Consider the following 27,920-nt stretch of genomic DNA (forward strand, 5'->3'; position numbering starts at 1 on the left):
TGTTGAATATATTCATGCCATACAAATACATTGCACAAGGTCTTGAACTTGTATTAGGTGTCAGATGATGATGTTTTAGATTCAGCTACACAGTACAAAAAGTTCCAAGTAGCATGGGCTATGGTGACCCCGTAGTGGACTTGTTAGGTGTCAGATCTCGTTAGTTCATGATGTACTTTTCATTTTGTGATTGTTTTTTCTCTCTCTTTAAGGGAACTTACCTTAAGGATAACCAAATGTGAATACAGGTGCATAGAAATATACAGGTACCTCTGAATAAATATGAAAAGCAACTTTCCAAGAACAAGCCATTCAGTTGCACCTTGCTCACTCCCTTGCAGTTGCATGGAATTTGTCATGAAGAACGTAAACAGTGACACACCTGGGGATTCATGTTGTGGTTAAGGCAATGACATCTGCTGGCAGTCGGGGGTACTATGCAGTTTGGCGTAGAGGTTATCGTTTGATTCCAAGAAAGAACTCTATGGCCGAGTTTACAGGAAACCTACATTTAGTCTTGTCATTCTAGTCATCCCAAGCACCTTGCATAACCCTGTAAGCTGTTATGATACTTATCTAGAGGACACAGATCTCATCTATGGGCAGTAACAGAATGAAAGTTTTATTTTTGTACACACTCATGTATAAAAATTTATAAGGATAATACTATATTAAAATTAGTAATGAAGATAGGTTGCATTAAACAGTCATCTCTACAGCATCATGCTGACATTATCATCAGTAGCATTCTCAACACACATTAAAACATTAAAATAGAAACACTAATTACCATAAATCATTTAATAAATAATTTATTTGTTATAAACAAAAAACTACATTCAGTAATTTAATAGCTCTCTATTATCTAAAGCCCTCTAAATAATATAACATTTTATAACAAAAGTTTATTAACAAAATATAAACAACAATTTACTTTGTAACTTTGACAAAAGAATTGTTTGTGTAATTCAACAATTATATAATTATACCCCAAAATTAAGGACAATACAGTACAGCTAATACAAATAATTTGTACACATACATGTAAATTATACGCAGCAATGTCATTAAGTGAATGCATCAAAAGTCCAACTTCTAAAAGTAATCATTTCATTATAGTGGCATGCAGGTGTTGTGCGGGTTTCTGTGTTCTTATCATCAAACACATCCCACAGAGCACTCCGAAGGCGCACAACAAGAGCTGGCCGCAATCTGAGCGAAGACAAAAAATATTTCAGCGACTGTAGACGACACAAATTCTGAACATTAATCATAACACTAGATGGCGACTCGATAACAAGGTGTCTTAATCACGTGATCGGAAAAGGTTATCATCCTTGATTATCCAAACCAATGGATGCCTGCGGATGTTTGGATAACTGGGGAAAATATCATGCAATGTAATTGGGGAGGCTATAGGTCCGGCTGGCTGGGAGGCAGCTTCTGGTACCTCTACACCAACATTGCTCAACTGGCAACGTCATATTCCCTCTCTCGCTCCTCTTAATTCATATCCAATTCCACTAAAAACTCTATCTTCCTCTTAAGTGTTATTTTGTATAAACCTAGCACATTACGTTTCCTTATTAATAAATTCTATCCTATTTTATTCTTAATAAATGTCTTACATGGGCCACACTGCTCTTTTCACCATCATCACTATCCAGCATCCCATGTGAGGTATGGAGACAGAAAATAGTAAGGAGAGAGAAATAAGGAGACAAACAGTATGGAGCTACAGCAGCATATAGACATGAAAATAGTATAGAGACATAGAAAAGCAGTACATGAAAACAAGATTCAAGATTAATGAAACATAGCAAAAGATAATACAGGAGTAAAGAAATTAACATATAATGTAAGTATTTTACCTGTGTGAATCTTGTCAAATTTTATTTGGCATTTACATTACTTTTTCAGGATTTTTTTAGTATGAATTTTTTTTTTTTTTTTTTTTTTTTTTTTTTTTTTTGAGATATATACAAGAGTTGTTACATTCTTGTACAGCCACTAGTACGCGTAGCGTTTCGGGCAAGTCCTTAATCCTATGGTCCCTGGAATACGATCCCCTGCCGCGAAGAATCGTTTTTGCATCCAAGTACACATTTTACTGTTGCGTTAAACAGAGGCTACAGTTAAGAATTTGCGCCCAGTAAATCCTCCCCGGCCAGGATACGAACCCATGACAGCGCTCGCGGAACGCCAGGCGAGTGTCTTACCACTACACCACGGAGACTGCATTAATTCTAATTATTCTACATATCTCCAGTAATTCATCCCCATGTAAAATAAAGATTACCTGTGATTTAAATAAGAATGAAAATAAATAAATAATGAAAATATTAACAAATCTGAAAAGTGCAAAATATAGGATTGTTAGGACTTGAATGCAACAAACTTTTGGTGTCAACACAGAAGAACCTACTGGGAAGAATGTAAAATAACAAAATACACACACACACACAGCACACTATCATTTTTACACAAGGGCCGACTTTCAACGTAAGAAAGAGTTTGTTGCTTTACTATCCACTGATAAATAATTATAATAATTTATTCACAAGAAGGTACAATGGGTTGATTAGATTACATAAGATTGATATTTTTACATTCTTGCAAAAGCCACTGACATGCATAGTGCTTCATGTCTAGATTCCATATGTCAACAAAGTCAAAACTACATCACATCAAATGTCAATTCTAGAATCCATATACCCAGTATCAACAAAGTCACACAAAATGTCAACTTACAAATTTTTGTACTTTCTGGTGAGCTTGGCACACCTGTCCTTGGGTGTGTGGCTGCCAACTATGAAGACAAACACTAAACTTGTCCTCTTCTCAATGCAGCTCTCTATAGCAGCAATGTCAAGGGCATGTGCATCTCTCTCGGAATGAATAAACAACCTCTCCAGCTTCTCACACTCTTCCAGGGACTTAAATATTGCTGTCCCAGGAGCTAGGTAGTTTTGCTCAATTCTGAAAAATCCAGCGGTGAATGTAATGAAACGCCATTTTCTGGGTGAGACCCGGAGGCTCCCTGGAACTATACCGGGTTGATGTGTACTGTATACATGTATATTAGACCGTGTCATCAGTCAATTGAAGGAGTTCTAAGCCTACTGGGGACCAGAGCCAGAACCTTGCCTCCTCAAGAGAGGTACGAGGAGCAGGCCGTTGCTCCTCGTGCCTCTTTTGAGGGGGCCAGGTTCTGACTCTTGTCCCCAGTAGGCTTATAACTCCTTTAATTGACTGTTGCCACAGTCTAATATATACACATCAGCCCCGATATACAGTAGCTCCGGGGAGCCGAAGGGGCTCTCCACAGAAAGATATATTTATGCTGGAAAAAATAACTGCACAATAATGACATCAAGACAAAAAAAAATTATTACAAAAGGTAGGAAGATAGTGAGGCAATGTGATGAGATCAACACATCATATTATTGTGATGTCACTGTGCATTTACAAAAGGTTGTTAATATGTACATACTCGTAACTGCTTTTGTACACAAGTTTATCCAAGCCCACACTGGCATTTACTCAGGAAAAAGTCAAATATGATAGCTCAGAAATCAAAATTAACCATCACAATTCCTACTCTTACCTTTAAAACAAATCTGAATGCATAACAAATATTAAAAAATTTTGATATTACCTGAGATGAACAAGATTTCTGCATGTACGAAGGGCCTGTGTTATGGAAGTCATATAGCAACATTTTCCCGAAGGTCCCAAATGTTTCAAACGAAGAAATTCTAACTTGGTGCATCCTTGAGCTATCTGGAAAAAATAGTAATTACTCGGCACCCTTTACATTTATCTAAACTAAATAATGTTGTCTTTATATCATACTTATAAAATAATGCACATGGTCCGCAGTGGTTCCCAGTTGCTGGCCACGTTGTTAGCTCCACCCAATTTAAGTCAGACCAGCCCCTTGAACGTTATTAAAATCCTATTGGGAACCAGAGACCAAAATCTGGCCCCCATCAGAGGTACAAAGAACAGGGGGATGTTACATCACCCAACTGAGAAATGCGCTATTAGAATGGTAGAAGAAAACAAAACAGAGAACAATGATGCAAATATAAAAAAACTCAGACAATGAGTAACACAGTAGTTAAGCATTCACCCTCTGTTAGCAGTTACCCACCACCAGGTGGCAGCACCAAGGGCTCAGAGATCAGCCAGTGTAGCTACTCGGTCAGGAGCTGACTAAAAGGCACAACCAACATGTCTGAAAGGAAAAGGGGAGGGTTCAGGGAGCAACAAAGGTTCCACCAGGAAGAGGTGTTTCATTACATTTAATGCTGATTTTTCTGGGATGACTCCACTGGTGGCTCCTAGTTGCTATCTCACCACAGAGAACAAAACACAAGGAGGAACTTGCCAGGGGTGGAAGAGAGCAGAAGTCAATTACCTCCCAAAGAAGGGACCAAGACGACTCGGGAGGCAAATGAGAAGACCGGAGGTGAAGACACACACAAGCCAACTTGCGAAACAGCTCCGCCAGCACCCAACAATACAAAGAATAATGGGGTCAAGAAGAGAAAGTGCAAAGCCATTTAAGGTAACAGCATTTGCCATGAGATGCCGATCAATGAACCACCAGGACAAAAAGACAGGACCACCAGAATTGAAACAAAAGACATGTACCAAAGAGACATAAAAAGACAAATAGAGTGCAAAGAATCTTCATACAGTACTGCCAGCCAAGCGAAAGACAGGTGTGACACCAAGAAATCGACCACCTGTGGACCATACAGTGAGACCCGAACCAGAAATTACAGACATGACGATCAGAGAAGAGTTCCTCGATGGTTCCTCAAACCATCAAGGAACATCTCTGAACCGTTCTTCTAAAAGAAGCAGAGCTAGGGAAAAGCGTGGATTTGGACAATGGGTCTGAAATAATGACTGAGCTGACCACCAAGACACCAGAAGACTCACCCCTGCCTGGAAACATCTCCAATCTGAAAAGCACCAGGAGCAATAGCCGAACTGAAGGGGAGAAATACAGGAACTCCCACCGACTCCAGTCCAGCTGAATGGCATCCACTTCAAGTATTGCTACAATCACCTTCTGTGGTTCATTGTTCAATAAATCAGTGACTTATATGTTTAACAATTTTCTAACCCTGTCTATGGAGAACAGAAGAAAGTGTATATATGCTGGTTAGCATTGTAAATGTGTGGCCATGTCTGGGGAAAAAAATTCAAAAGCCTTGCGATTGCAAAATGCAGCCACATAGGATGGAAGCCACCAGTTTTGTGGTGGCATGAAGAGATCCAACTAGGAACAATGACATTCTGCAAAGCATACAGAAGGAAGCAGATACCCCACTTCTGTATGAATATTGTAGAGTAGAAGAGTAAATGCTGACTTGAGTGCTATGGCCTGAGAATCTGACACCTTTGGAAACCTACCTGGACAACAACAGATGAGGCATAAACACTAGAAGACAGCCCCCAAGCAGCATGGACAGAACCCAACTGCAAAAGATGATCTAGGAGCTGGAAGGCAACAGCTGCAGCCAACATGGTAGAGGCAACAGCTGCAGCCAACATGGTGGAGGCAACAGCTGCAGCCAACATGGTAGAGGCAACAGCTGCAGCCAACATGGTAGAGGCAACAGCTGCAGCCAACATGGTAGAGGCAACAGCTGCAGCCAAAATGGTGGAGGCAACAGCTGCAGCCAACATGGTAGAGGCAACAGCTGCAGCCAACATGGTAGAGGCAACAGCTGCAGCCAACATGGTAGAGGCAACAGCTGCAGCCAACATGGTGGAGGCAACAGCTGCAGCCAACATGGTGGAGGCAACAGCCATCTCAGGAAATACTAGAGATGAAAAAGGGGTGGCGGAGGAAATGGAAAAACACCAAGTCAAACCTAAAGCATGGGATAACACAGCTTAGTGGTACCCCACCAAGAATAAAAATCCCAGGGCAGATCCATGGTCTGTGCAGAACATTGAGAAGACAGAAGAGAGCTGCCCCTACAACAAGGAATGATCTGCACAGATTAAATCCCAGAGAAACTTAAGGCAGTGGATCTTTGGTGGGATATAACTGTTGAGCTACTTCCACTGCCGACAAGGAAGAGGCAAATCCCAGAGAAGACCCTGCTACACACAAAGAAACACCAGCTCCAGACTCCGAAACTCTCAGATGTCTCGAAGCCTGGAGCAAAGGACGGGGACAAGAGCCCCTGACACACCTCACCAGAAGGATCGATAGAAAGGGATGGAGGGGAAACTTAGAACAGGTGGAACCCACTTTCTGCTACAACACTGAATCTTGAAAAGACAAAGGGGGTCAACTATGAGGCATCCACATTAGCACCAAGCCACACGTAATAAATTTGGGAAAATCAATCCAGTAAAAGTGCTGCTGCCTGATGAAGCCTCAAGATAAAACAGACCTCCACCAACGACATACATTGCAGGCCTCGGAGTGTAATGTATCACCCACCCAACAAGTGACATGGCAGAGACATTATGAATGATCATTGGCATGTAGCAAGACCAATGAGCATCCCTCAAACTTGTAACCAGCAAGTGTGGGCTTGGCGGGCCAGTTCATCCCGAAGCACACCAAAGATCTTGCAGGGTTTCCAGAACCTGAAGATAAAGACCAAGCAGGGATTCCAGGCATACAGGCCAGTCGCTAAGAGGAACTGGCATGAAACACAGCTCAATAGACAAATGAAGGGCATTAGTAGCATGCCATGTAAAAAAGCCCATGCACCTCTGGGCATCCCAAGAAACCCCAAATGCCCCTAACACTAAGAGGAGTCACAAACCCTTGCTCTATCCATGGTGAGGTGCCCTCCACAGTGGATAGCCTCTCAAGGACAGACACCCGAACCCAAGAGGAAAGGCAACCCCCTGTCAGGACACGAACAACATCTGTGAGTACCTAGGGGAAGTCAACCATGGAGCATGGAGCTCCAGGCAAAGGAGCTCCATGGGAGCTCCTTTGCTCCAAGACTTGGGAGCTCCAAGTCATGTATTGACTTGGAGCTCCAGGAACTCCATGTCAATACATGGAGCTGCAGGCAAACAGTTTCTGAAAGTCCATTCAACACTCACTCACTATAAAATATTAAACATTGGCATGTAAACACTCTCATAAAGCAAATATTAAACATTGGAAAAATACACATGCAAATGGGGCCTTCCCTGCAGGATGAACTCCGAAGATGGCCAACACTTATCTGCTGAAAATTTGAAATCTGTAGAGCTTAAAGCGTCTCAAGGAGCAGTAACAGCTGTGGCTACACCAGGCGACTGACTGGAGAGATTTGCCAGCTGAGCCAGTAGCGTCCAGGTGCTGTCACCAGGTGGTGAACATATGCTACTAGAAGGGGGGACAACCTAACCACTGAGTGGACTGTTTTCTAAATTGTTTACATTTTCCTTGCTGTTTTGGTTTGCTCTAATCTTCTGGTGGTTGTTCCTTGATGAGGGTGACCACAGACCTCGTGTCAGGGGAATCAGGTTCTGACCCCCAGTAGACTTTTACTGACTTGCCTGGTGTGACTCAATAGGTAGGGAGCTAACCAGGGGCCAGATTCATGAAAGCACTAATGCAAGAACTTACGAACCTGTACATTTTTTCTCAATCTTTGGCAGTTTTGTTTACAATCATTAAACAGTTAATGAGCTCCGAAGCACCAGGAGGCTGTTTATAACAACAACAGTTGAATGGCAAGTTTTCATGCTTGTAAACTGTTTAATAAATGTAACCAAAGCCGGTAAAGATTGAGGAAAGATGTACACGTTCGTAAGTACTTGCGTAACTGCTTCGTGAATCTAGCCCCAGAGCAGCAAGCTATAGGGGCGCCACCAAGTGGCTCCTCCAGAAATTGGATGGTGGTATGGTGGTTAGCTATGTAACTACCATACAACCATAGGCCAGGCCTTGGAAACCTGGACAAGGGTTTATGGAGCACTAGATCTGAATGTCACATAGGTGTTGACTTACTATTCTTGTTAAGAGACATGTCAGTGGTTGTATAATAAAGATACCTACCTAATGGTTGTCACAGTTATTATTAAAATAACACTATATAAACACTAAAAGGTGGAGGGAATGTTGGCTCTGTCCAACATTCCCTTCAGACACAAGCAAGCCCGCAGGAAATGAGACATATATGTATGTATACATTTTTAACATACAACTGGTAAAATTCTCACCAACTACGTGCCTTACCTCAATAAAAAATCTTCCATTAGTTATAGGGATCCCATCAAGTGTAAGATGTGTAAGCCTTTTCAGCTTCTTTATGTTTTCCAAACATTCCCAATGAATTTTAGCTGGGCTGCATGAGGCACTGTGAAAAATTAATACAGTTTATTACCCGTTTCCATTTGTAAACTATAAAATGGGTAATTACTATGACATCTTTTACTAACTTTACTAGCTCAAAACATAAGCTATCCTAACTCGCAACCATTTTTTTCTTATATTATGGGGGATGTTTATGATGACCAAACCACACACTAGAAATTGAAGAGACGACTACGTTTCGGTCCGTCCTGGACCATTATCAAGTTGATTGATGTCCCAATCAACTTGATAATGGTTCAGGACAGATCGAAACATCGTCATTTCTTCAATTTCTAGTGTGTGGTTTGGTCAACGTTTTCAGCCACATTAATGTGACTTTTCATCTGGATGCAGATGCAGAAGAAAAAATACCCTAAGACAGAGCCAAGATTTCCTTCAGGCACAAGCAAGCCTGCAGGAAATGAGAAGTATCAACCAAGAAAGTCACTGAACCTCAGGACAACGAGCCCCAGAAACCTACCAAGGAAATTACGGAAATGTGGAGGATATAGGACAGTTGCCTCTGTCAGCAAAGAGAATGGGGCAACCCCAGCCTGAAGCCACTTTAGGGCCCGAACCTACAGAGAAGGCTGAGAACTGAACGAACAGAATCAGAATGGACCAGACCTATGACAGCAGACAAAGAGGTATCAAAAGGAAAAAAGGAGCCAACTGCATAGAATGATAGTCTATACAGTTGGCTTATTTGACAAGTGGTCAAAATCAGCCACTTGACTAGTACTACCTTCCTTGAACAGCAGTTACCATAACCCCACTCCCTGGGTTTGAAAAGGGCTACCAAAGGCAATAGCCTTAGGTAGCCATTTGGTAGCCTTTGGTCTAGCCCTCAGGTCTGAGGGCCAGACCTGAGGGCTACTATGCACTCAGGGCCACTCAATGCAGCCACTATGTGAAAAGTCACCAACTGGGTAGCCATCTCGTCAAAAACATCACACACCTGAAAGTTTTAGGAGTCTAACTCAATGAATAAGGACAGCAGCAACAAAATTTAACATCACTGACCCAGAGGTTTTAACACAAATAATGGAGAACCCCCACACAGAAGTATGCAAGACAAGTCACTTCATATTGATGGTGAGAATACAACCCAATATTCATTAATATTTTTGCTAACTGTCCCCACACGAGTGCCAGTAGCTCCGATAAAAAAAAAAAAAAAAAAAAAAAAACTGCAAAGATCCCGGAATGACATAAATATAGCCAACCATCTGTCTGAACTAAGGAATAGAATCTATACTGGGCTTTTTTCTAGAAAATAAAGGAACCTAGGAGGGACCGGCCACAAGAAAGCAAGCGGGATTAAGTGACCTAGAAAAGTCTCCGTCTTCTCAAGGCCTGGAAGAAGCAGCAGCATAATTAGAAGAACAAGTTCAAATCTCTCACAGATGTAAATTCCCATGCATGGCATCCATGACACACACACCTCAGTGTTGGTAACTAAAATGTTTCCCCGTCTCACTCTCATGAGCCTAGTCCTGAGGACACAGCTAGTAGTTAAGTGTCTAATTAATAGTAAATATAATCTTACTTTCAGAAGACTAATAACCATGATCAATGTTGTTGTTGTTGTGTGAGCTCAAGGAGAAAAGTAAATATAATAAACTAATGTATTTCTTAATATTATTCAGCAATATATTTTTAACTATTTAATGCTTAATGTAATAAAAAAACTTACAAAATGAACATAAACATACCTTGTATTAAATCCAATTTCAAGCATTTTCATCATTGGACAGTTTTCAAACACTAAATTAAAGGCTGCAATTTCAATTTCCGACAAATTGCTTGTACTGGGAACCCCAACTCTCTTTCTTTTAAATCCAATACTGACTAAGTTATCTGGTTGGGTGATGCAAGTCTGCTGATGCCGAGTTTCTGAAAGTATAAATTAAGCATTGAATGTAACGACACTTTACTAGTCAGTTTCTGTAACTCCTGGGTGCACTGACTATAGCACCACCAAGACAGCCATAGTGTTATTGGCCCTCCAGACCTGCACAAGCCTACCGAACACCAAGAAAACAATCAAGTGAGCTCAAAGATGGGAGAGCAGCATGATTTAAAATCAACCCAAAACTGTGTAAAAAAAACTAGAAAGTACACAAGAAGCAAAATAAACTACCTATCTTGTTTAAAGAGGAAAAGGTGGAGGGGAAACCAGAACATTTTTTATTTACTCTATGTCAACAATCAATGTGCTACTACCCAAGTATGCCACCAGATGGAAGCTCAGGTCACCTCTAGGTCCCGCCAACCCACATCCTTAGTCAAGCGCTGACACCCAAGATGCACCCAATCCTCACAGGAAAATAAGGCAAAGTGATGGTACAGGTAGCTGCCAAAGCAGGGAAGAAATGGGGAGTCATTATACAGTACAGTATTCAACACTTTGGGCTGGCACAGTCTCTATGTCTGGGAAGGCAGAGTCTCAAGAATGGGGACAAGAGAGAAAGGCCAGTAACTGGCAGAATAAAAACTGGCAGAATGACATGGCCCACAAAGGTCTCCAATCAGACAAACAAGAGTCAAGAGGCGGCGGCACTAGACCATAGAAATGAGTTCAAGGAAAGCCCACCAATTCCAGTCCAAGGAAAAAGTGTCTAATGCAAGCAACTGAAAATCAAGAAAAGGAGTAACATAAAGAAGCAGCCTTCGATTCCACACTGAGGCAACTAGATCCACCTGATGATGACCCAATCTGTCATATCCATCTCCCACTATTGTTGGACATGGCTGCTTGCAGCCTGATGTATGTATTACAGTCTGATTGATCAGTCTGATTGATTGATAGGGGCCTCGTAGCCTGGTGGATAGCGCGCAGGACTCGTAATTCTGTGGCGCGGGTTCGATTCCCGCACGAGGCAGAAACAAATGGGCAAAGTTTCTTTCACCCTGAATGCCCCTGTTACCTAGCAGTAAATAGGTACCTGGGAGTTAGTCAGCTGTCACGGGCTGCTTTCTGGGGGTGGAGGCCTGGTCGAGGACCGGGCTGCGGGGACACTAAAGCCCCGAAATCATCTCAAGATAACCTCAAGATAAGGTATATGGAAAGGAAATGGTTGAAGCACCCTCTCATAAGGCAGTGGACCAACTGAAGTGCAACCAGAGTGAAGCCAGATCCCACAGACCCACGGAAGAGGGATCTTCTTGAGGTTATCTTGAGATGATTTCGGGGCTTTAGTGTCCCCGCGGCCCGGTCCTCAACCAGGCCTCCACCCCCAGGAAGCAGCCCATGACAGCTGACTAACACCCAGGTACCTATTTTACTGCTAGGTAACAGGGGCATAGGGTGAAAGAAACTCTGCCCATTGTTTCTCGCCGGGATGGTGCCACCTTGTGTTGTGCTTACATATTAGTGCAGTTTACTGACATTGTCCAAACTACTACTTCTCTTGTTTACGAGTTTTACCCTCTTTAATCATGATACAGTTTATTTTGCTTTGCCCATACTTTTTAAATAGTTTTTCTTGGCTCTGATCCAGGTGCTGAAAAGATCTGAACAAGGCCATTAGCCTGAACAAGGCCATTAGCCTGGTTGTTTTGTGGCTCTCTCTCTGATACCAGAGACAATACACAAGGGACCTACTGATGGCCAGCCCAGAAATGCAATTAATTTGAGGGGCTGCAGTATTTTAAGCCTAAAAATATTCATTTAGGATAAATATTTCCTTTACTAACAGGCATGAATATAGTGGTTTAAGTTTCAAAAGGTGTGAATTGGTGCAAGTGTTAGCATAGCACATTCTATTATTTTCCCGATGGTCAGATGGAAATACTATACATATTTTCCTACATATACCCCTCATCCGCACACAACATTTCATCTTTTATTTTCATTGGGTTAGGCTCAGCCAAAGTTAGATTAGGTATGTTTATACAGCAGCGATGACATAGAGGAGTGCATATGTTTCTCAGGTCATAGAACCTGCTTGAACAGCGAGTACCACATACTGCAGCAAAGGCAGTGCATGTTCACTTTCTTCATCCCAGCAGGAGTCTTGCCTATGCATAGGTGACTATTAGTTTCTTTCCAAAGGTGGGTAAAGGATACTGATAATTCATCATTATATATTATATACATCCCTGGATAAATCATCAATATGTTGAGACCCAACTGATAAAAGGTATCAATCCTCAACACCCACCCCCACCAAGAAGGTGTTTTGAAGATAATTTTGAAGGTTGGAGAGTTCCTTATATAGAGCAGTGATATTGTTTCAAAAGTCGGCTGCCATCAGGTACTGTACCTTCAAGACCTCTTCCCCAAGCTGTCTGAGGCAAGGGTCAAAACAAAGTTTGAGAGGAATAATAGCCATTTTCTATACTGTACTGTATTTTGGAGGCATAAATAATCCAAAAATAGCACTTATTATCCAGAGACAAAAAATAAACACATTGGTTGTAATGTAATAAATATTAAACAAGGAGCAAAACCCATGAACAAATTCACTGTAGCTAAACCAAAGGAACATATAGTACTTGTAAGAATAAAAAAAACTGCAGAAGGCCTATTGGCCCAGAGGGAGCAGCTTCTATTGACCCAAATGAGGCAGCTTTTATTGGCCCAGAGGGAGCAGCTTCTATTGACCCAAATGAGGCAGCTTTTATTGGGCCATAGGGAGCAGCTCCTATTGGCCCATACAAGGGACTCCTACTGGTCCATACAAGGCCAGTAGGAGCCTTGTATAGGCCAGTATGGATTTATCCTATTTAATCAAATTGATGAAACTTAAAGCTCACCTATAAGTGCACAGACAGGTACTGTGAGGTGAGTTAAATGACGAAGTGTTGCGATGCCGTCGACAATCTTCGGGGGTCCTTGCTCGGGATGGCAACATATGCTCAGTCTCTCCAGCTTTGGTAGCATTTCACAAACTTTCTTCATATCCTGGAAAATACAGTATATAAAACTAAATTAAAACATATGAAAAAACCAAGAGGCTTTTTTGGAATGAGATAAGAAGTGTATCAAGAAAATGGATGAAAGTAAACAGCAATGTTAACCCTTTGGATGTGGCACCTCTGGTTCATCCCCCCCATACTTTTAGACTTTTCTTAGGTCTAAATGGAGGCTAGAAAAATTAGTTTAGTTAAATTGATATACTTTGCAGAAAATGAGCTGCTCTCTCCAATGGTATCATTAAGATACAGGAAACAAAATTAAAAGTAAAGAACCAGCGTTGAATGTAATGAAACGCCATTTTCTGGGTGAGTCCCGGAGGCTCCGGGGCTCCCCCAGAAATTAAGTTTTTACTACTGGTATTCTCTAATAGAGAATATGGCCTAATTAACTACAAAATATCAGGTCATAAGTGTTCCCAAGGCATACACTGTAATACATAATAAATATTACCAACTTGCTTAATAGTCAATTTTATATTTTTAATGAGGGATCTCCATTTAATGACATTTCGAACATGAAAAAGTGAAAATAAAACTTAAACTATAGCAGCACTTAATTCTAAATCACAAGATGACAGAAGACAATTATATTTCAACTTCAATGTTTCCTAAAGAAAATCTCTTTGCTCAACAGGAGCCCCTTAGTCTTTGATATTCCTCATTCCCAACTCACCAATGTAATATTGAGACCATACATGACATTCATGCTCTTGAGATTGGGACAGGAGCGGATGATGGAAGTGAGGTTAGTACATCGAGGAGCCTGGCCCTTCACCAAAAGTTCTTCCAAGTGATAAAGGGGTCCAGCCTCACGCAACATGTCCCACATGAGTGGAGTCAGTGCGAGGAATGCCCTTGAACATTTTTTTATTACAGCAATTTCATCACCTGAGAAGTAAAAATACAATTTGTTTTCTTTAACAATACATGCTGCATGTTTTCTCCTAATGCCCACCCCATTCATATGTACTTTATCTCTGATGCTTCATTCCCTACTAAGAAAATCAAGAAGCAAATGTTGTATGTAATAAAATTACCTTTTCTGGTGGGCTACTCAACACCTCATAGTTATGCCCAACCACTTGGCATAGACAGTAGAGCGATAGTCTCGCTTCATACAGGTCAGCAGCGGCATCAGGAGAGAGGAGATGTAGCACAAATTCTTTTGTCCTGCCATGGGAAATGAAGCCGGATGTTTTCGGGTGTGACCCAATTGCACTACCCATTAGACCATGTTAATGCCAGATACTGCTTCATTCTGACACTTGGCATCTGGTCTGGCATACATCATCAAAGTTTGGAGCAAATGACTGAACTATAGCAACCATGAGTATCGAGTTCATGTGTACAGCATTATGTTGAGAACTAAGCCAAGATTTGATAATGTTCATTACAGAAAAAGAAAGAGCTGTTTATAGACATATGTGCTTCCAAACATGCACATAATCTTTTATTATATTATTTACTTAACACAAATATCAGAGGCATCAAAAGGAACTGAGTATCACCGAGCTTCTTGCTACAGCTCATGAAACCAGAAAAGATGTACAGTACTGTAAATCCAGTTTTTTCCATTTTCTTAATTTTTGCATTAAGATATATTATGTTATAAGGCTAAATTATTACAAAACAAATGTAATTTTTTTCTGCATCGAGAGTTCTCAAGATACCACTTGATACACAGGCATTCTGGGACAAAGCATGCCAAAAGGCACTTGTGAGTGCCTTTTAGCACTCCCAAGCACCACTATGTCACTGGGGTGTACTACAAGAGAGCTGGTGGGAGAAAGCTCACCGACTACCACACCTAAGTAAATGGTGAGGATGCATCTGTAAAACAGCAGAAGCAAAAACAGACCCCACACATGCCTGAGCAACCACTACATCAGAACCCCTACCTCGGCCAGGAGTCTGAAAAATGCAGACACCACACCACTGGAAAGATGAAACCAACGCCACCAGCCTCGGCAAAAACTCCTCGCTGAATGGCTGAAAAGCCACACCAACCAAGTCTTCCTTACCAGAAAAAGGATAGACAAGAACTGGGTAGTAAACCGGAAGAAAAACAATCAATTAAATTCCAGGAAGAAATTCAAAACTGATAAGCCACAGGCACAGCAAGCTGCATAGAAGTCTGTCACTAAATCCTGCACGAGCAGAGTAAACAACATGGAGACAGCAACTACAGCCATGGCAGGAGACTACAAGGCAGAAGCAAAGGTGTCCAACATCAAAGAGCCGAGGTCACATGTCAACTGCCTAGAGAAGCATTTGCACCACAGAGAAATGGCCTTGTGATTCACAACCACCAAAGCCAAAGGTAACTTGAGCACCATGCATAATGTCTCTGTAGGCTCTTTCTTCATGTAAAAGCATCATCGAAGTAAAGGCAAACACACTGAAAAATATCAAATTACTCTGGAAGCGATTGTTGCTCAGTTGTTAATCAAATTAAATTACACAAGTACCTCAATTGTTACTTCCCATATGAATTCTGAATCCTGTTGTACTCCACACACCTGTATCAGTGCATTGTGAATGATTTGAGTGTGTACTCTAAGTAGCATTCAAGAGACTGTTGCAGGCTCATCCCACATCATCATCCTGTCTGAAATCTAGTGCAATTACAATACAATTCCAAGATCCAGTATTCAATCATCTTAATTTTCCGTTATCAATGCCAATGAAAATTGGAGCTTCACACACTGCACTTTCAAGTTTAGCCACACCCAAATTAAAGGTAAGGTAAGGTAATTATCAGGAGAAAATGCCAAGCCACCATGAGTATATAGCACTTGGAAGGGATCATGATAAGGATTTGGAATGGAATGGGGGGGGGGTGGAATGGTACCCAGCCACTTAAGACGGTTGGGGATTGAACGCCGACCTGCATAAAGCAAGACCCTCGCTCTACTGTCCAGCCCAAGTGGTGCCCAAATTAAAGCTCCAAGCTCAATCAGCAGCAGTTCATCGATATCTGTGGGTCTTGCTAAGGTTATGCTCTTTTCAAGAAATTTTACATGTCTCATTATTAAAGTCTTCAAGAAAGTATCAGAAGAAGGCACTAAGCTGGGGTGACTATGTAGCAAAGCAGCCTGTTACTTCAGGCTTCAAAGATTACCATATCCAAATAAGCTGTTAATACTAGGTATTTGTTTTTAACTGAAATTTGGCAACTCAGTCCCTATTTATTCACATATTGCCTGAAACGCTATGCGTACTAGTGGCTTTAGGTATTGTATGTACTACCTCTATCTTTAAATCAAACAGAATGTTTGTACTGTAACGCTGCAACTATGTATGTACTGTTCCTAAATAAATTATTATTATTATTATTATTATTATTATTATTACATTATCAGGGTATTTCTGTACTAACAAGGTACACACATGAATCAGCACACACACATACTGGTGTACAATAGCCTACATGTAAAGACATAAATTACATATGGACAGACAACTGTTACAAACACACAAAATGGTTTTTCATTTTTCACAGATAGCAAGTAAATATAAAAAAAAAATACAAATATTTATTCAGGTAAAGTACATACATACAAGGTGAAATGCAAAAGTTGATGGATTCATAGATAGAGCTAGTACATACTAGCTATATATACACACAGTATATACACACACATAATATACACAGTATATACACATACATAATATACACAGTATATACACATACATAATATACACAGTATATTGACAAACATGGACAAGGATATACATGGGAATAGAGTGTATGTGGATATAGATATGGACAGGTTAACATATAGGCATAAATATGGATACATAACCGATATCCAGGGCGATGTAAATGTTAAATGGACGTAACGATCTTACCAAGAGGCTCAAAATTTACATATACTGGAGTGTTGGTCCAGTATGTTCCCCATTCAGCGGAGCTCTGGCAGCCTTCGGATATTTTGCGGAGAAGCCCCCTGGAATGTAAATCAACGTCTAAATGAACACTGTGGAAGGAAATTCGCATTCACAGAGTTAACTATATATCCCATTAACAGACAAACTGTATTTTATAATAATTTGTTATGACATTCTTGAGAGTTGTGGATGTTAAAGTAACATTGAGCATTTTTTTTTTACACAGGTGGGTGCAGAAGTAGACAACTGCTGACTCGTTAGCAGGCTGAGAGCTTTCCCATTCCCATAGTTCATTGTAAGCCTTGCCCTACCAGTTTCCCTGGAATACGACCCTCCAATCATTAGCAACCAGGTACTCAATCACAGGGTGAACAAAGGCGTACAGTTAAAGATTAGCGCATAGTCAATCCCCCCCTCCTCGGGCAGGATATGAACCCAAGGCAAATCACTCATAAAGCACAAGTGGAGTGTGTTACCACTGTGCTATCAGGAACCAGGGACCAGATGTAAAACAAAAATAACACTGACCGAGAAAGAACTCACACCATGAGATAGAGAGGAAAGCTACCATCCAGATGGTCAATGATGAGCTCTTGCAGGTGGGGAAAGTTCAACGTGTATTCTTTACCTGCGCATGGAAAACAATATACAATAAAACTTTGATAATTTTGACATTAAAGAATAATTAACAGATAACCAAAAATATCTTACTGATATGTCTTGTAACCATTATTGTACCACACATTCAAATCAAGCCTACCAGAAAAGCTCCGGGGAGCGCTGAAAACCTTGCGTGCGTGGTGGTTCGTGATAACCAGTTTCCGAAGTCCTGTGCAGTGGATAAGAAGCTCCAGTAGTGGCATGGGGTTAGAATATATCAGTATTTGTAAAGTTTGCAGTTCACTAAGAACATTTTTCACCTCGGCAAATCCACCAACCCACTGCTTTGCATTGTCGGTTTCCATGTCATCTGGCCAACTTATGGACAGATCTTGAAGCTGCAAAAAAATTAAATCAATAAATATATACATACATACATACATATAGTATAGTATATTGTATATAGTGTAACTGTGCTCACACTAATTTTTCACAATTCTTTGTCAAAGCATTTTTCTGGAATACAGTACTGTAGTGCAGCCTCAGAAGAGAATAAATACCATTCAAGGATGACTTGTAAGCTCCACACGTGCACTGGAATATTCTACCACCCAAATTTGGATTTTGTATATTTTATGGTGTACTTTATTATACAAAAATGGATTACAGTAATTACAAAAAACAAACACCGGAAGATATTAACCATCTGGCTGGAATAGGTTCTAGCACTTGCTTCACAAAAGTTCTTCACTACTAAAACAAGTTTTATCAAGTCTCAAAAAATGTTTCAACATTCCTGATCAGGAATTGAGTTAATAGGACCATTTTTTATTTTATTTTACATAATAACTTGCAATTTTATTTATTATTTATTTGCTGTATATGAATGTTAATAATGCAAAAAGTATCTTTAATTATTTTGATGGAATATAGGTAGAGTACATGGCAAAAGCATCCCACTTCATTAACAAAAACCTTTTGGCAATTATGCTTTTAGTCAAGTTTATAATGACATTCTATGTTCAATGTCTTTAGAACATTTTTTTTTTTTTTTTTTTTGATACAGTATATACAAGAGTTGTTACATTCTTGTACATTCTGAAGTGATATCGAGTTTCCTGGGCTATATTCTCACTATTTTGACATACTGTGTGCTCAGCTGTCTGTTCTACAATCCCATCAGAATAGATTTTTCAAAAACTTTATACATATGGAATTATAATTTTTTTCGGTCTAAATTAGCCGCATATTTCAAATGCCCTATTGACAATTTTTTTTACAGTAAACTATACTGAAAACCTATATTCTAATTTGATGAAAATGAAGATCATATGCTATTCCGAGAGAATAATACAGTAATACCAAATGAACAATTGGTGATAGTTCATATTTTTTATTCCAATTTGAAAATCTGAAGTTTTCAATATTCAATTTTAAAATAACAGTAATTTTCATTCTCTTGTTTTTCAAGTTCATTTAGACAAAGTTGGATTATTTGCCTAGTTGATTATGCACAAAAAACTGTTAAGTGTTTGTGCAAGTTTTAAAAACTTGAGTTATGGCAAATCGTTATTGTATGTTTTGCGTGGCTTAAGAGTTAATTTTGTTGGTTAACCGGTGAGCAGTTTTGATGCTAATAAAGATATATGCTTTATCTATTTCTAATAATGCACCATTTCCCTCTTAGTTACTGTGAAATTTTGATAATATAAGTACTGTATTACAATTTGACAATATAAGGACTGTACTGTATAAGTATATCCCTGCCTGAAACCCTGTGCGTGTTAGTGACTTTGAATGAATGTAAAAATACCAATCTTATGTAATCTCACCAACCCATTGTACCTTCTTGAAAATAAATTATTATTATGATTACTACTACTACTGTATAAGTATGATCCTTGTGTGTATATGTATGTATTAACATGATGAACTGAACGGGGTGAGAATAGCTTGAGCTACCTCATCCCTTTGTGTGTATTTTACCTCAATAAACTTATTTCAATTTCAATATGATCTTCTGCACTTATGCTCAGACATAAATAAATAAATTTTTGTTGCAAGCAATGTATAAAGTCATTCACCATGTAAAAGCTTCAAACTATGCTAGGCCGCCCTACATTGGAGAGGCAAATGTGAGCACTTGTACCTGGATTGGGTTCTGGGAGCCCAAGTCTACTACTTGGGCTCCTAGGTACCCAACCTGGGAGCCTACTTTTCTGCTCCCCAAAGTCCAGCCTGGAACCAAAATAGATTGGCAAGTGCTTGGTTCAACAGGCTGTTGTTTGAAGCGGCCCACAGCCCCACATATCCACTACAGCCTGGTTGGTCAGGCACTTCTTGCAGTAAACTATCTGTCACAATATAAGAGTACAGGAACCTGAAAATAAGTAGGCCTTATTTTGTATGCAGCAATAGCTATCTACCATACAAAGTAATTCATACCTTTGTGCAAGCTATGAGAATCCACTTGAGTTGTAAAAATGTCAAAGGTGTTCCTGCCATATGCAGTGATTCTACATTTTTCAGCTTCACCACAAAGCTGGGTAATTTGATCCAGTATACGTGGTCTAAATTGATTTGCTGGACATTCCGACATCTTGTACGAGGGAGAAAGAAGGTCTTGAAGTCCTCAGTTGTGCAATTATAGACTTTTCTCAAATCTAAATACCTGAAGAAGAATACTACAATTAAAATACTACATACTAACAATAAATACCGTTTAGACAATCTGAAAATAAGGTTCATGAAAACTTTATGGAAAAAATAACAGATACTTTTTCACCTATGTTGTTATAAACCCACGGAAACGCCTAAATGCCGAAGCCATAATGCCAAAACTCTAGTTAAATTTTTTAATTCAACTGGAAAAGATCATTAGAACAAATGAGGAGACCTATGACAAGCCACCGGCTTCCTGTCCTCATCGAGGCCACTAATACTAATGACCCTCAGGTAAATATATGTATAAAAGATTTGCCCATACCACGACTGAATGACCCTTCCCCCCCTCCCCAGTACCCCACATTTCCTCTCACCTAACCACGTCTCGGTCACTAACTAGACTGCTGAACCGGTTGCTGACGCAGGACACCACCAGCAGGTCCCGGCAGGAGAGGTGACGCAGGATTCTCAGCAGGATCTCGTCAGGGAGCTGGTCAATGTTGGCCTCCATAGCCACTTTGTTGACATGCCGCCATTCACAAGTCATGTATAATATATACTCATATCATATATACACTATATATATACATATATATATATATATATACAACTCACATCATATATCCTCCTTCATATTTCACAAGAGTGAAAATTTACACGTAAAGACAGATACTGAGTTAGTTAGTATCGTATCATTAAGATTCAGAGATTCAGATTCAGATGTTTATTCAGGTAAGTGGGTGAATAAACTTGTATCATTAAGTTGGTGAGTTAATCAATTTTATTAATTGGGGATTTATCATTACTCGGTGAATTAATTTTATTAAATTGGTGAATTATCTTGTATCATTAAGTTGAAGAATTAACTTAAAGTGATATAAATATGGCTTACCTCAGACTCGAAAGTGATCTGCCTAATAACAATTTCAGTAGTTATTGGGATACAGAATTATAATAATAATAATAATAATAATAATAATAATAATAATAATAATAATAATAATAATAATAATAATAATAATAATAATAATAATAATAATAATTTATTTACAAGAAGGTACAATGGGTTGGCGAGATTAAATTAGAAGTAATTTACATTAGATGTAAAAAGAATGTATATTTTTTACATACTAGTAAAGCCACTAACACGCATAGCATTTTGGGCAAGTCATTAATCTAACATATCAGGTAAAGTGAAAAGGCACATTGTAACAAGATTTTTATAACAATATAAATTGACAAGAGGTGATTACACAGCTAAAGATGAAGTACTTAATTAGTCTTAAGTACTAATATTGGGGAAAGTGGGTAGTACAAGATATAGTGGGAGTTTGAAGCACACGGTAGGAAACTATGAGGATGAAAATAGGTATTTTTTGGTTTTACTTTTGAACAGGTGATCTATCTTGAGATGATTTCGGGGCTTTAGTGTCCCCGCGGCCCGGTCCTCGACCAGGCCTCCACCCCCAGGAAGCAGCCCGTGACAGCTGACTAACACCCAGGATAGGTAACAGGGGCAGTCAGGGTGAAAGAAACTTTGCCCATTTGTTTCTGCCTGGTGCGGGAATCGAACCCGCGCCACAGAATTACGAGACCTGCACGCTATCCACCAGGCTACCAGGCCCCTAAGTGTTATACACTTAGGACCAAAAGTGCTTATAGCTCGGCCCTGTGACACTTCACCCAGACAAAGTGTTGAAGGCTTGAGTTACATTCCCCCAACAAAATACAAGGCTGAAAGGTACATTGTCACGAACAATGGAACAATTTGCATGAGGAAATAGAGAGCAACAATAGACAATAGGAAGGTGAAGTAAACTCTGGAAGGGAGAGTTTTTTAGTTTACTTTCTGCCACAGATGTGGCCATACAATGCTAACCAGCATATACGAATTTTCTTCAGTTAGAGATCCGTTAGACATCATATAGTGTAGTGAGTTACTAATATAAGTACAAATAGGAAAGTACTGAACAGGGAAAAGGGGGGGATACCTAACGAACAGAAAACAAAGACTCACGGCCAGAGACGAGGTTTCAAGCTGGAGAAATGTAACAATTAAGTGGCGGGTCCCACAAGGCTCTGTCCTGGGATCCCTGCTGTTGACCAGACCACACACTAGAAGGTGAAGGGACGACGACGTTTCGGTCCGTCCTGGACCATTCTCAAGTCGATCGATTCTCAAGCCCCTGCTGTTCTTAATTTACATGAATGACCTGCCCCGAGGAAGTGAACTCAGACAGATGAGGAACGTAAAAAAAGAGGATGACTGTAGGAAGTTACAGGAGGACCTTGACAAACTCCACGAGTGGCCAGACAAATGGTTGCTGGAATTCAATCCCAATAAGTGTAATATAATGATAACAGGGGGAAGAAGGGGGGGAGGAAGGTTGTAATGGAAGGAGGAATGGTAGTTATTAATGCTGATACTTGAAACCGGTTGTCATACGATGATACAAGGGGGCGCAAGGCGCCCTGTTTGATTAGATTAGATTAGAAAGTTACAGTGGGAACGTGACAGTTCGGTAATGATAAAGTCTGCGCACTTTACTGGTTAACCTCTCTTCTGCCTCCCGGTCACCCTATACTCTGAACTACCGCGCTACAACCACTGCCTTCACACCGCAAGGAAAGCTTCCTTCACCACATAAGAAACACTTCCTTCACCCCGCAAGAAACACTTCCTTCACTGTTTGTCAAATAAAGATAATGAACTTAAAAGATTCCTTTACACCCGCAAGATATAATGTAAGTTTAGGGGTTGATAGATGTTAATCTTCTTGTTTGAGGAGCTGTTCACTTGAGACAGTTAAGCAAGTCCCAGCTGTGTCTGGGTACAAGTGACAGGATGAACAACCCAGCGGGTTTTCTTCCTATTGGGGAGTGTTGTACATGCTGCTATGGCGGTATGTCCACTCACAGGATGAGTGGCGCTGCCCCATATATATATATATATATATATATATATATATATATATATATATATATATATATATATATATATATATATATATATATATATATATATATATATAATTTACCTACAGGCCACCCCAAGAAAAACAGAAGCAAGCAACACTTAGTGGGCCAGCCAGAGGCTTAGGGCCCGCGCAGGAATATCCCTGCAAAACAAAAAAAAAACAAAAAAAAAAATATCCAGTAGCCTCTGCCGGGGACAGGAAGCCGGCTTGTCAAAGATCCCATTGTTCCTGGGATATCTTTTCCAACTGTATTTCAAACTGAAGTAATATCTGGATATTTACGGCTTCGGCGGGTAGGCGGCTCCTTGGGTTTATAACCAACTTCCTTACCTTCCAGGGCACAGAACAACGGTTGGGCTTTGTTTTCTACTCACAATAAGGGAATCCCGGGTTCGAATCCTCCTATGATGGGCACATGAGCTGTATGTAAAGGAATTCCACGTGTCTAAGGTGATTGACGGGGTCCAATGCTGGTCGGAAAAGTGTTTTTGTTAAAGATTCAGCTACTCGGAACAAGTGCCAAGTAGCACGGGCTATGGTGAGCCCGTAATTCGGTCGGAAGGTGTTTGGTTCCGGTTGTATACTGCTTGTTAGTGCGTCTGATGGGGGGTGAGGTGTGAGGAATGTCTGTATGTCTGTCTGTCTGTCTGTCTGTCTGTCTGTCTGTCTGTCTGTCTGTCTGTCTGTCTGTCTGTCTGTCTGTCTGTCTGTCTGTCTGTCTGTCTGTAAGGCACTAATTGGCGCCTCATAAACCTGTGGCAACGCCGCTCATGTTGGTGACTTGGCATCGCCGCTAAATAAATGTCAGCGAATGGAATTAATTAACAAATCATACTCAAGACGATTCAATAAGACTCGCTTTTAACAAACCCGTAAATATATATTGTTAGGTATTACCTTAGGTTAAGGTAGGCTCGGTTAGGTTGGCTTGGGGAAGGTTAGGTTGGCTTGGGGAAGGTTAGGTTAGGTTGGGGAAGGTTAGGTTAGGTTGGGAAGGTTAGGTTAGGTTGGGTGAGGATAGGTTAGGTAGTTGCCTAAGTACCTCTACTTATTCACTGCTAGGTGAACAGACAGAGCCAACAAAAAAAGAAGCATGAGGTGAAAGGAAGCGTGCCCAACCGTCTCTGTCCCGCTCATGGGATTGATCCTGGAATCCTCGTTTGTGAGCCCAGGACGCAGACCACTGTGCTACAGCTTACAAAACTTAATCCTTTATTAAAGTCTTATTTAGAATGATAACTCAGCATACTTGCATGATAAGGCCAGAGATATATGTCAACAATCTAAGAATAAGAACCTCATGAATCAATTAAATTACAATCAATTACACTTAAGGCCTATAGTAATATCTGAAGGGTTATTAAGGCCTATCAATCACGGGAGGGTTATTAAGGCCTATCAATCACAGGAGGGTTATTAAGGCCTATCAATCACGGAAGGGTTATTAAGGCCTGCCAATCACAGGAGGGTTATTAAGGCCTATCAATCACAGGAGGGTTATTAAGGCCTATCAATCACAGGAGGGTTATTAAGGCCTACCAATCACAGGAGGGTTATTAAGGTCTACCAATCACAGGAGGGTTATTAAGGTCTTACAAATATAATGCTTTAGTTCCGCCTCCTAATGCCCACCAGATCTGAACTATTCAGGACCAGAGTGACTACAAAACACAGGGTTTAAAAGGGTAAATACAGAACAGCAATTTGTAATTTAAATCATTGTTTTTAGCCATTTCCTAACCTCAAGAGAATATTCCAATCAAACAGAGATTATTTATAAAACCATAGAGGTGAGTTTGCCAGCCTTAAAACAAGGGATTGGCGTCCTTGTTGGGTTGTTGGGTTGTATAGTGCTTGTGCTCGCCAAGGGCTGTCACCTACGTCAAGGGTGACCTGTAGTTGACATTAGTAAGCATTACCAGTCGGTACAGCACCACTCCTGTGCCAGGTAAGTCCACTACGGGGCTCACCATAGCCCGTGCTACTTGCACCACTCCTGTGCCAGGTAAGTCCACTACGGGGCTCACCATAGCCCGTGCTACTTGCCCCGCTCCTGTGCCAGGTAAGTCCACTACGGGCTCACCATAGCCCGTGCTACTTGCCCCGCTCCTGTGCCAGGTAAGTCCACTACGGGCTCACCATAGCCCGTGCTACTTGCCCCGCTCCTGTGCCAGGTAAGTCCACTACGGGCTCACCATAGCCCGTGCTACTTGCCCCGCTCCTGTGCCAGGTAAGTCCACTACGGGCTCACCATAGCCCGTGCTACTTGCCCCGCTCCTGTGCCAGGTAAGTCCACTACGGGCTCACCATAGCCCGTGCTACTTGCCCCGCTCCTGTGCCAGGTAAGTCCACTACGGGCTCACCATAGCCCGTGCTACTTGCCCCGCTCCTGTGCCAGGTAAGTCCACTACGGGCTCACCATAGCCCGTGCTACTTGCAACTTGTCCCAGTAGGTGAACCTATAACAACAACACTACCATTACCCCCGCATACAACCAGGTGAATACAACTTGTGTCATTGACAAGTCCAGCCTAATGGGACGTGTCATACCCTTGCCCGCCCTGACGGCTGACCCAACCCGCGGGCATGTCTGTCTCTCATGTTGATCTGAGAGAAGCCGGACAACGAGGCTCAGGTCAATTCAAGGTCAAAGTGAGGTCAATATAAGAAATTGGCGCTAAGAAGCCATGAGTATATATCACATGGAAGGGATATGACGACGGGATACGAACTGGGATATGGGGGATGGAGAGGACTGATACCCAACCACTTAGACCATCGGGGATCGAACACTGGCATGCAAGAAGCCAGAGGCCAGATTCACGAAAGCACTTGCGAACGTGTACATCTTTCCTCAATTTTTGACGGCTTTGTTTACAATTATTAAACAGATTACAAGCATGAAAACTTGCCAATCAACTGTTGTTATTGTTATAAACAGCCTCCTGGTGCTTCGGAGTGCATTAGCTATTTAGTAATTGGGAACAAAGCCGCCAAAGATTGAGAAAAGATGTACATGGGGAGCCGGTCGGCCGAGCGGACAGCACGCTGGACTTGTGATCCTGTGGTCCTGGGTTCGATCCAAGGCTCCGGCGAGAAACAATGGGCAGAGTTTCTTTCACCCTATGCCCCTGTTACCTAGCAGTAAATAGGTACCTGGGGTGTTAATCAGCTGTCACGGGCTGCTTCCTGGGGGTGGAGGCCTGGTCGAGGACCGGGCCGCGGGGACACTAAAGCCCCGAAATCATCTCAAGATAACCTCAAGATAACAGGTTCGTAAGTGCTTTCGTGAATCTGGTCCCAGGCCCGTCGCTGTACTTCTTGATCAAACTTGCTGTTGCTGGAGGCTCATTGTTTTCTTTGAGCAACATTCTCATGGCACTTGTCTAGGCCCATCTTCTTGAGGTTATCTTGAGATGATTTCGGGGCTTTAGTGTCCCCGCGGCCCGGTCCTCGACCAGGCCTCTACCCCCAGGAAGCACCCCGTGACAGCTGACTAACACCCAGGTACCTATTTTACTGCTAGGTAACAGGGGCATAGGGTGAAAGAAACTCTGCCCATTGTTTCTCACCGGCGCCTGGGATCGAACCCAGGATCATAAGGCCAGTGTGCAGTCCGCTCGGCCGACCGGCTCCCTTGCTGAACATTTCTTGTGCAAATGTTGCCTATTGCTTGTGCTGTTGCACTTATTAATAAGCCAAATATTGACTATAAGCAAGTGCGAGAACGGGTTGTCTAATGTTATGTTCCAGAATTTTCATCTTTGGAATTGTTTGGGGTATTTGTCTTCCGTTTTCTATTGCCTAATCTGCGCGCGCACGTGGAAACTTCTAATTTATTTGATGTTTAAGACGATCATAAAACATAAAATATAAGCAAATTAGGAATAGGGAGGAGGGAGAAATATATAGAAGAGAGAAATGGGCAGGGGCCAGATTCACGAAGCAGTTACGCAAGCACTTACGAACCTGTCCATCTTTTCTCAATCTTTGGCGGCTTTGTTTACAATTATTAAACAGTTAATGAGCTCCGAAGCACCAGGTGGCTGTTAATAACAATAACAACAGTTGATTGGCAAGTTTTCATGCTTGTAAACTGTTTAATAAATGTAACCAAAGCCGTCAAAGATTGAGGAAAGATGTACACGTTCGTAGGTGCTGGCGTAACTGCTTTCGTGAATCTGGCCCCTGTTTTTTTTTGGGGGGGGGGGAATAACGATATCCAAAGTCGATGGGTTCAATCTTCCAGTAATCAAAGCGGTCGCTCGTTTTGAACCTCAGCTACTGGCGGCTCGTCCAATCAGCGACTCACACGGGCGGGAGCCGAGCTTATGATTGGTGGGGAGGTTTGTTTACATTCAGGAAGTGTGACGGCCGAGCTCAGGGGCTAATACCACAAGCGATTGGTCGCTTCCACCTGGAGGGTGTAGGTACGGCCACACGCAATTCCAGGGCGGGTCAGCTGAGAGAGAAAGTAGCAGAAATTTTGATTTTCCAAACAGTTTATGGCCAAAACGTTCCAGAAAAT

The 27,920-nt window shown here is 41.2% G+C and overlaps 1 protein-coding gene across 1 annotated transcript; it reads right to left on the bottom strand.

The window, feature by feature from the left end:
- Positions 1-786: 786 nt before the first annotated feature.
- On the bottom strand, positions 787-20,961 carry LOC123774396 (F-box/LRR-repeat protein 18). Its single transcript, XM_045768635.2, has 12 exons — positions 20,788-20,961; positions 20,195-20,420; positions 17,910-18,147; positions 17,693-17,777; positions 17,111-17,208; positions 13,932-14,146; positions 13,097-13,244; positions 10,051-10,231; positions 8,219-8,339; positions 3,659-3,783; positions 2,752-2,979; positions 787-1,212 (listed from the first exon to the last, which is right to left on the bottom strand). The coding sequence occupies exons 1-12, from the start codon at positions 20,958-20,960 to the stop codon at positions 1,068-1,070; spliced, it is 1,983 nt and encodes a 660-aa protein (XP_045624591.1). The 5' UTR covers position 20,961; the 3' UTR covers positions 787-1,067.
- Positions 20,962-27,920: the final 6,959 nt, after the last annotated feature.

Source organism: Procambarus clarkii, chromosome 61, assembly GCF_040958095.1.
Source record: "Procambarus clarkii isolate CNS0578487 chromosome 61, FALCON_Pclarkii_2.0, whole genome shotgun sequence".
Taxonomy (NCBI): Eukaryota; Metazoa; Arthropoda; class Malacostraca; order Decapoda; family Cambaridae; genus Procambarus; species Procambarus clarkii.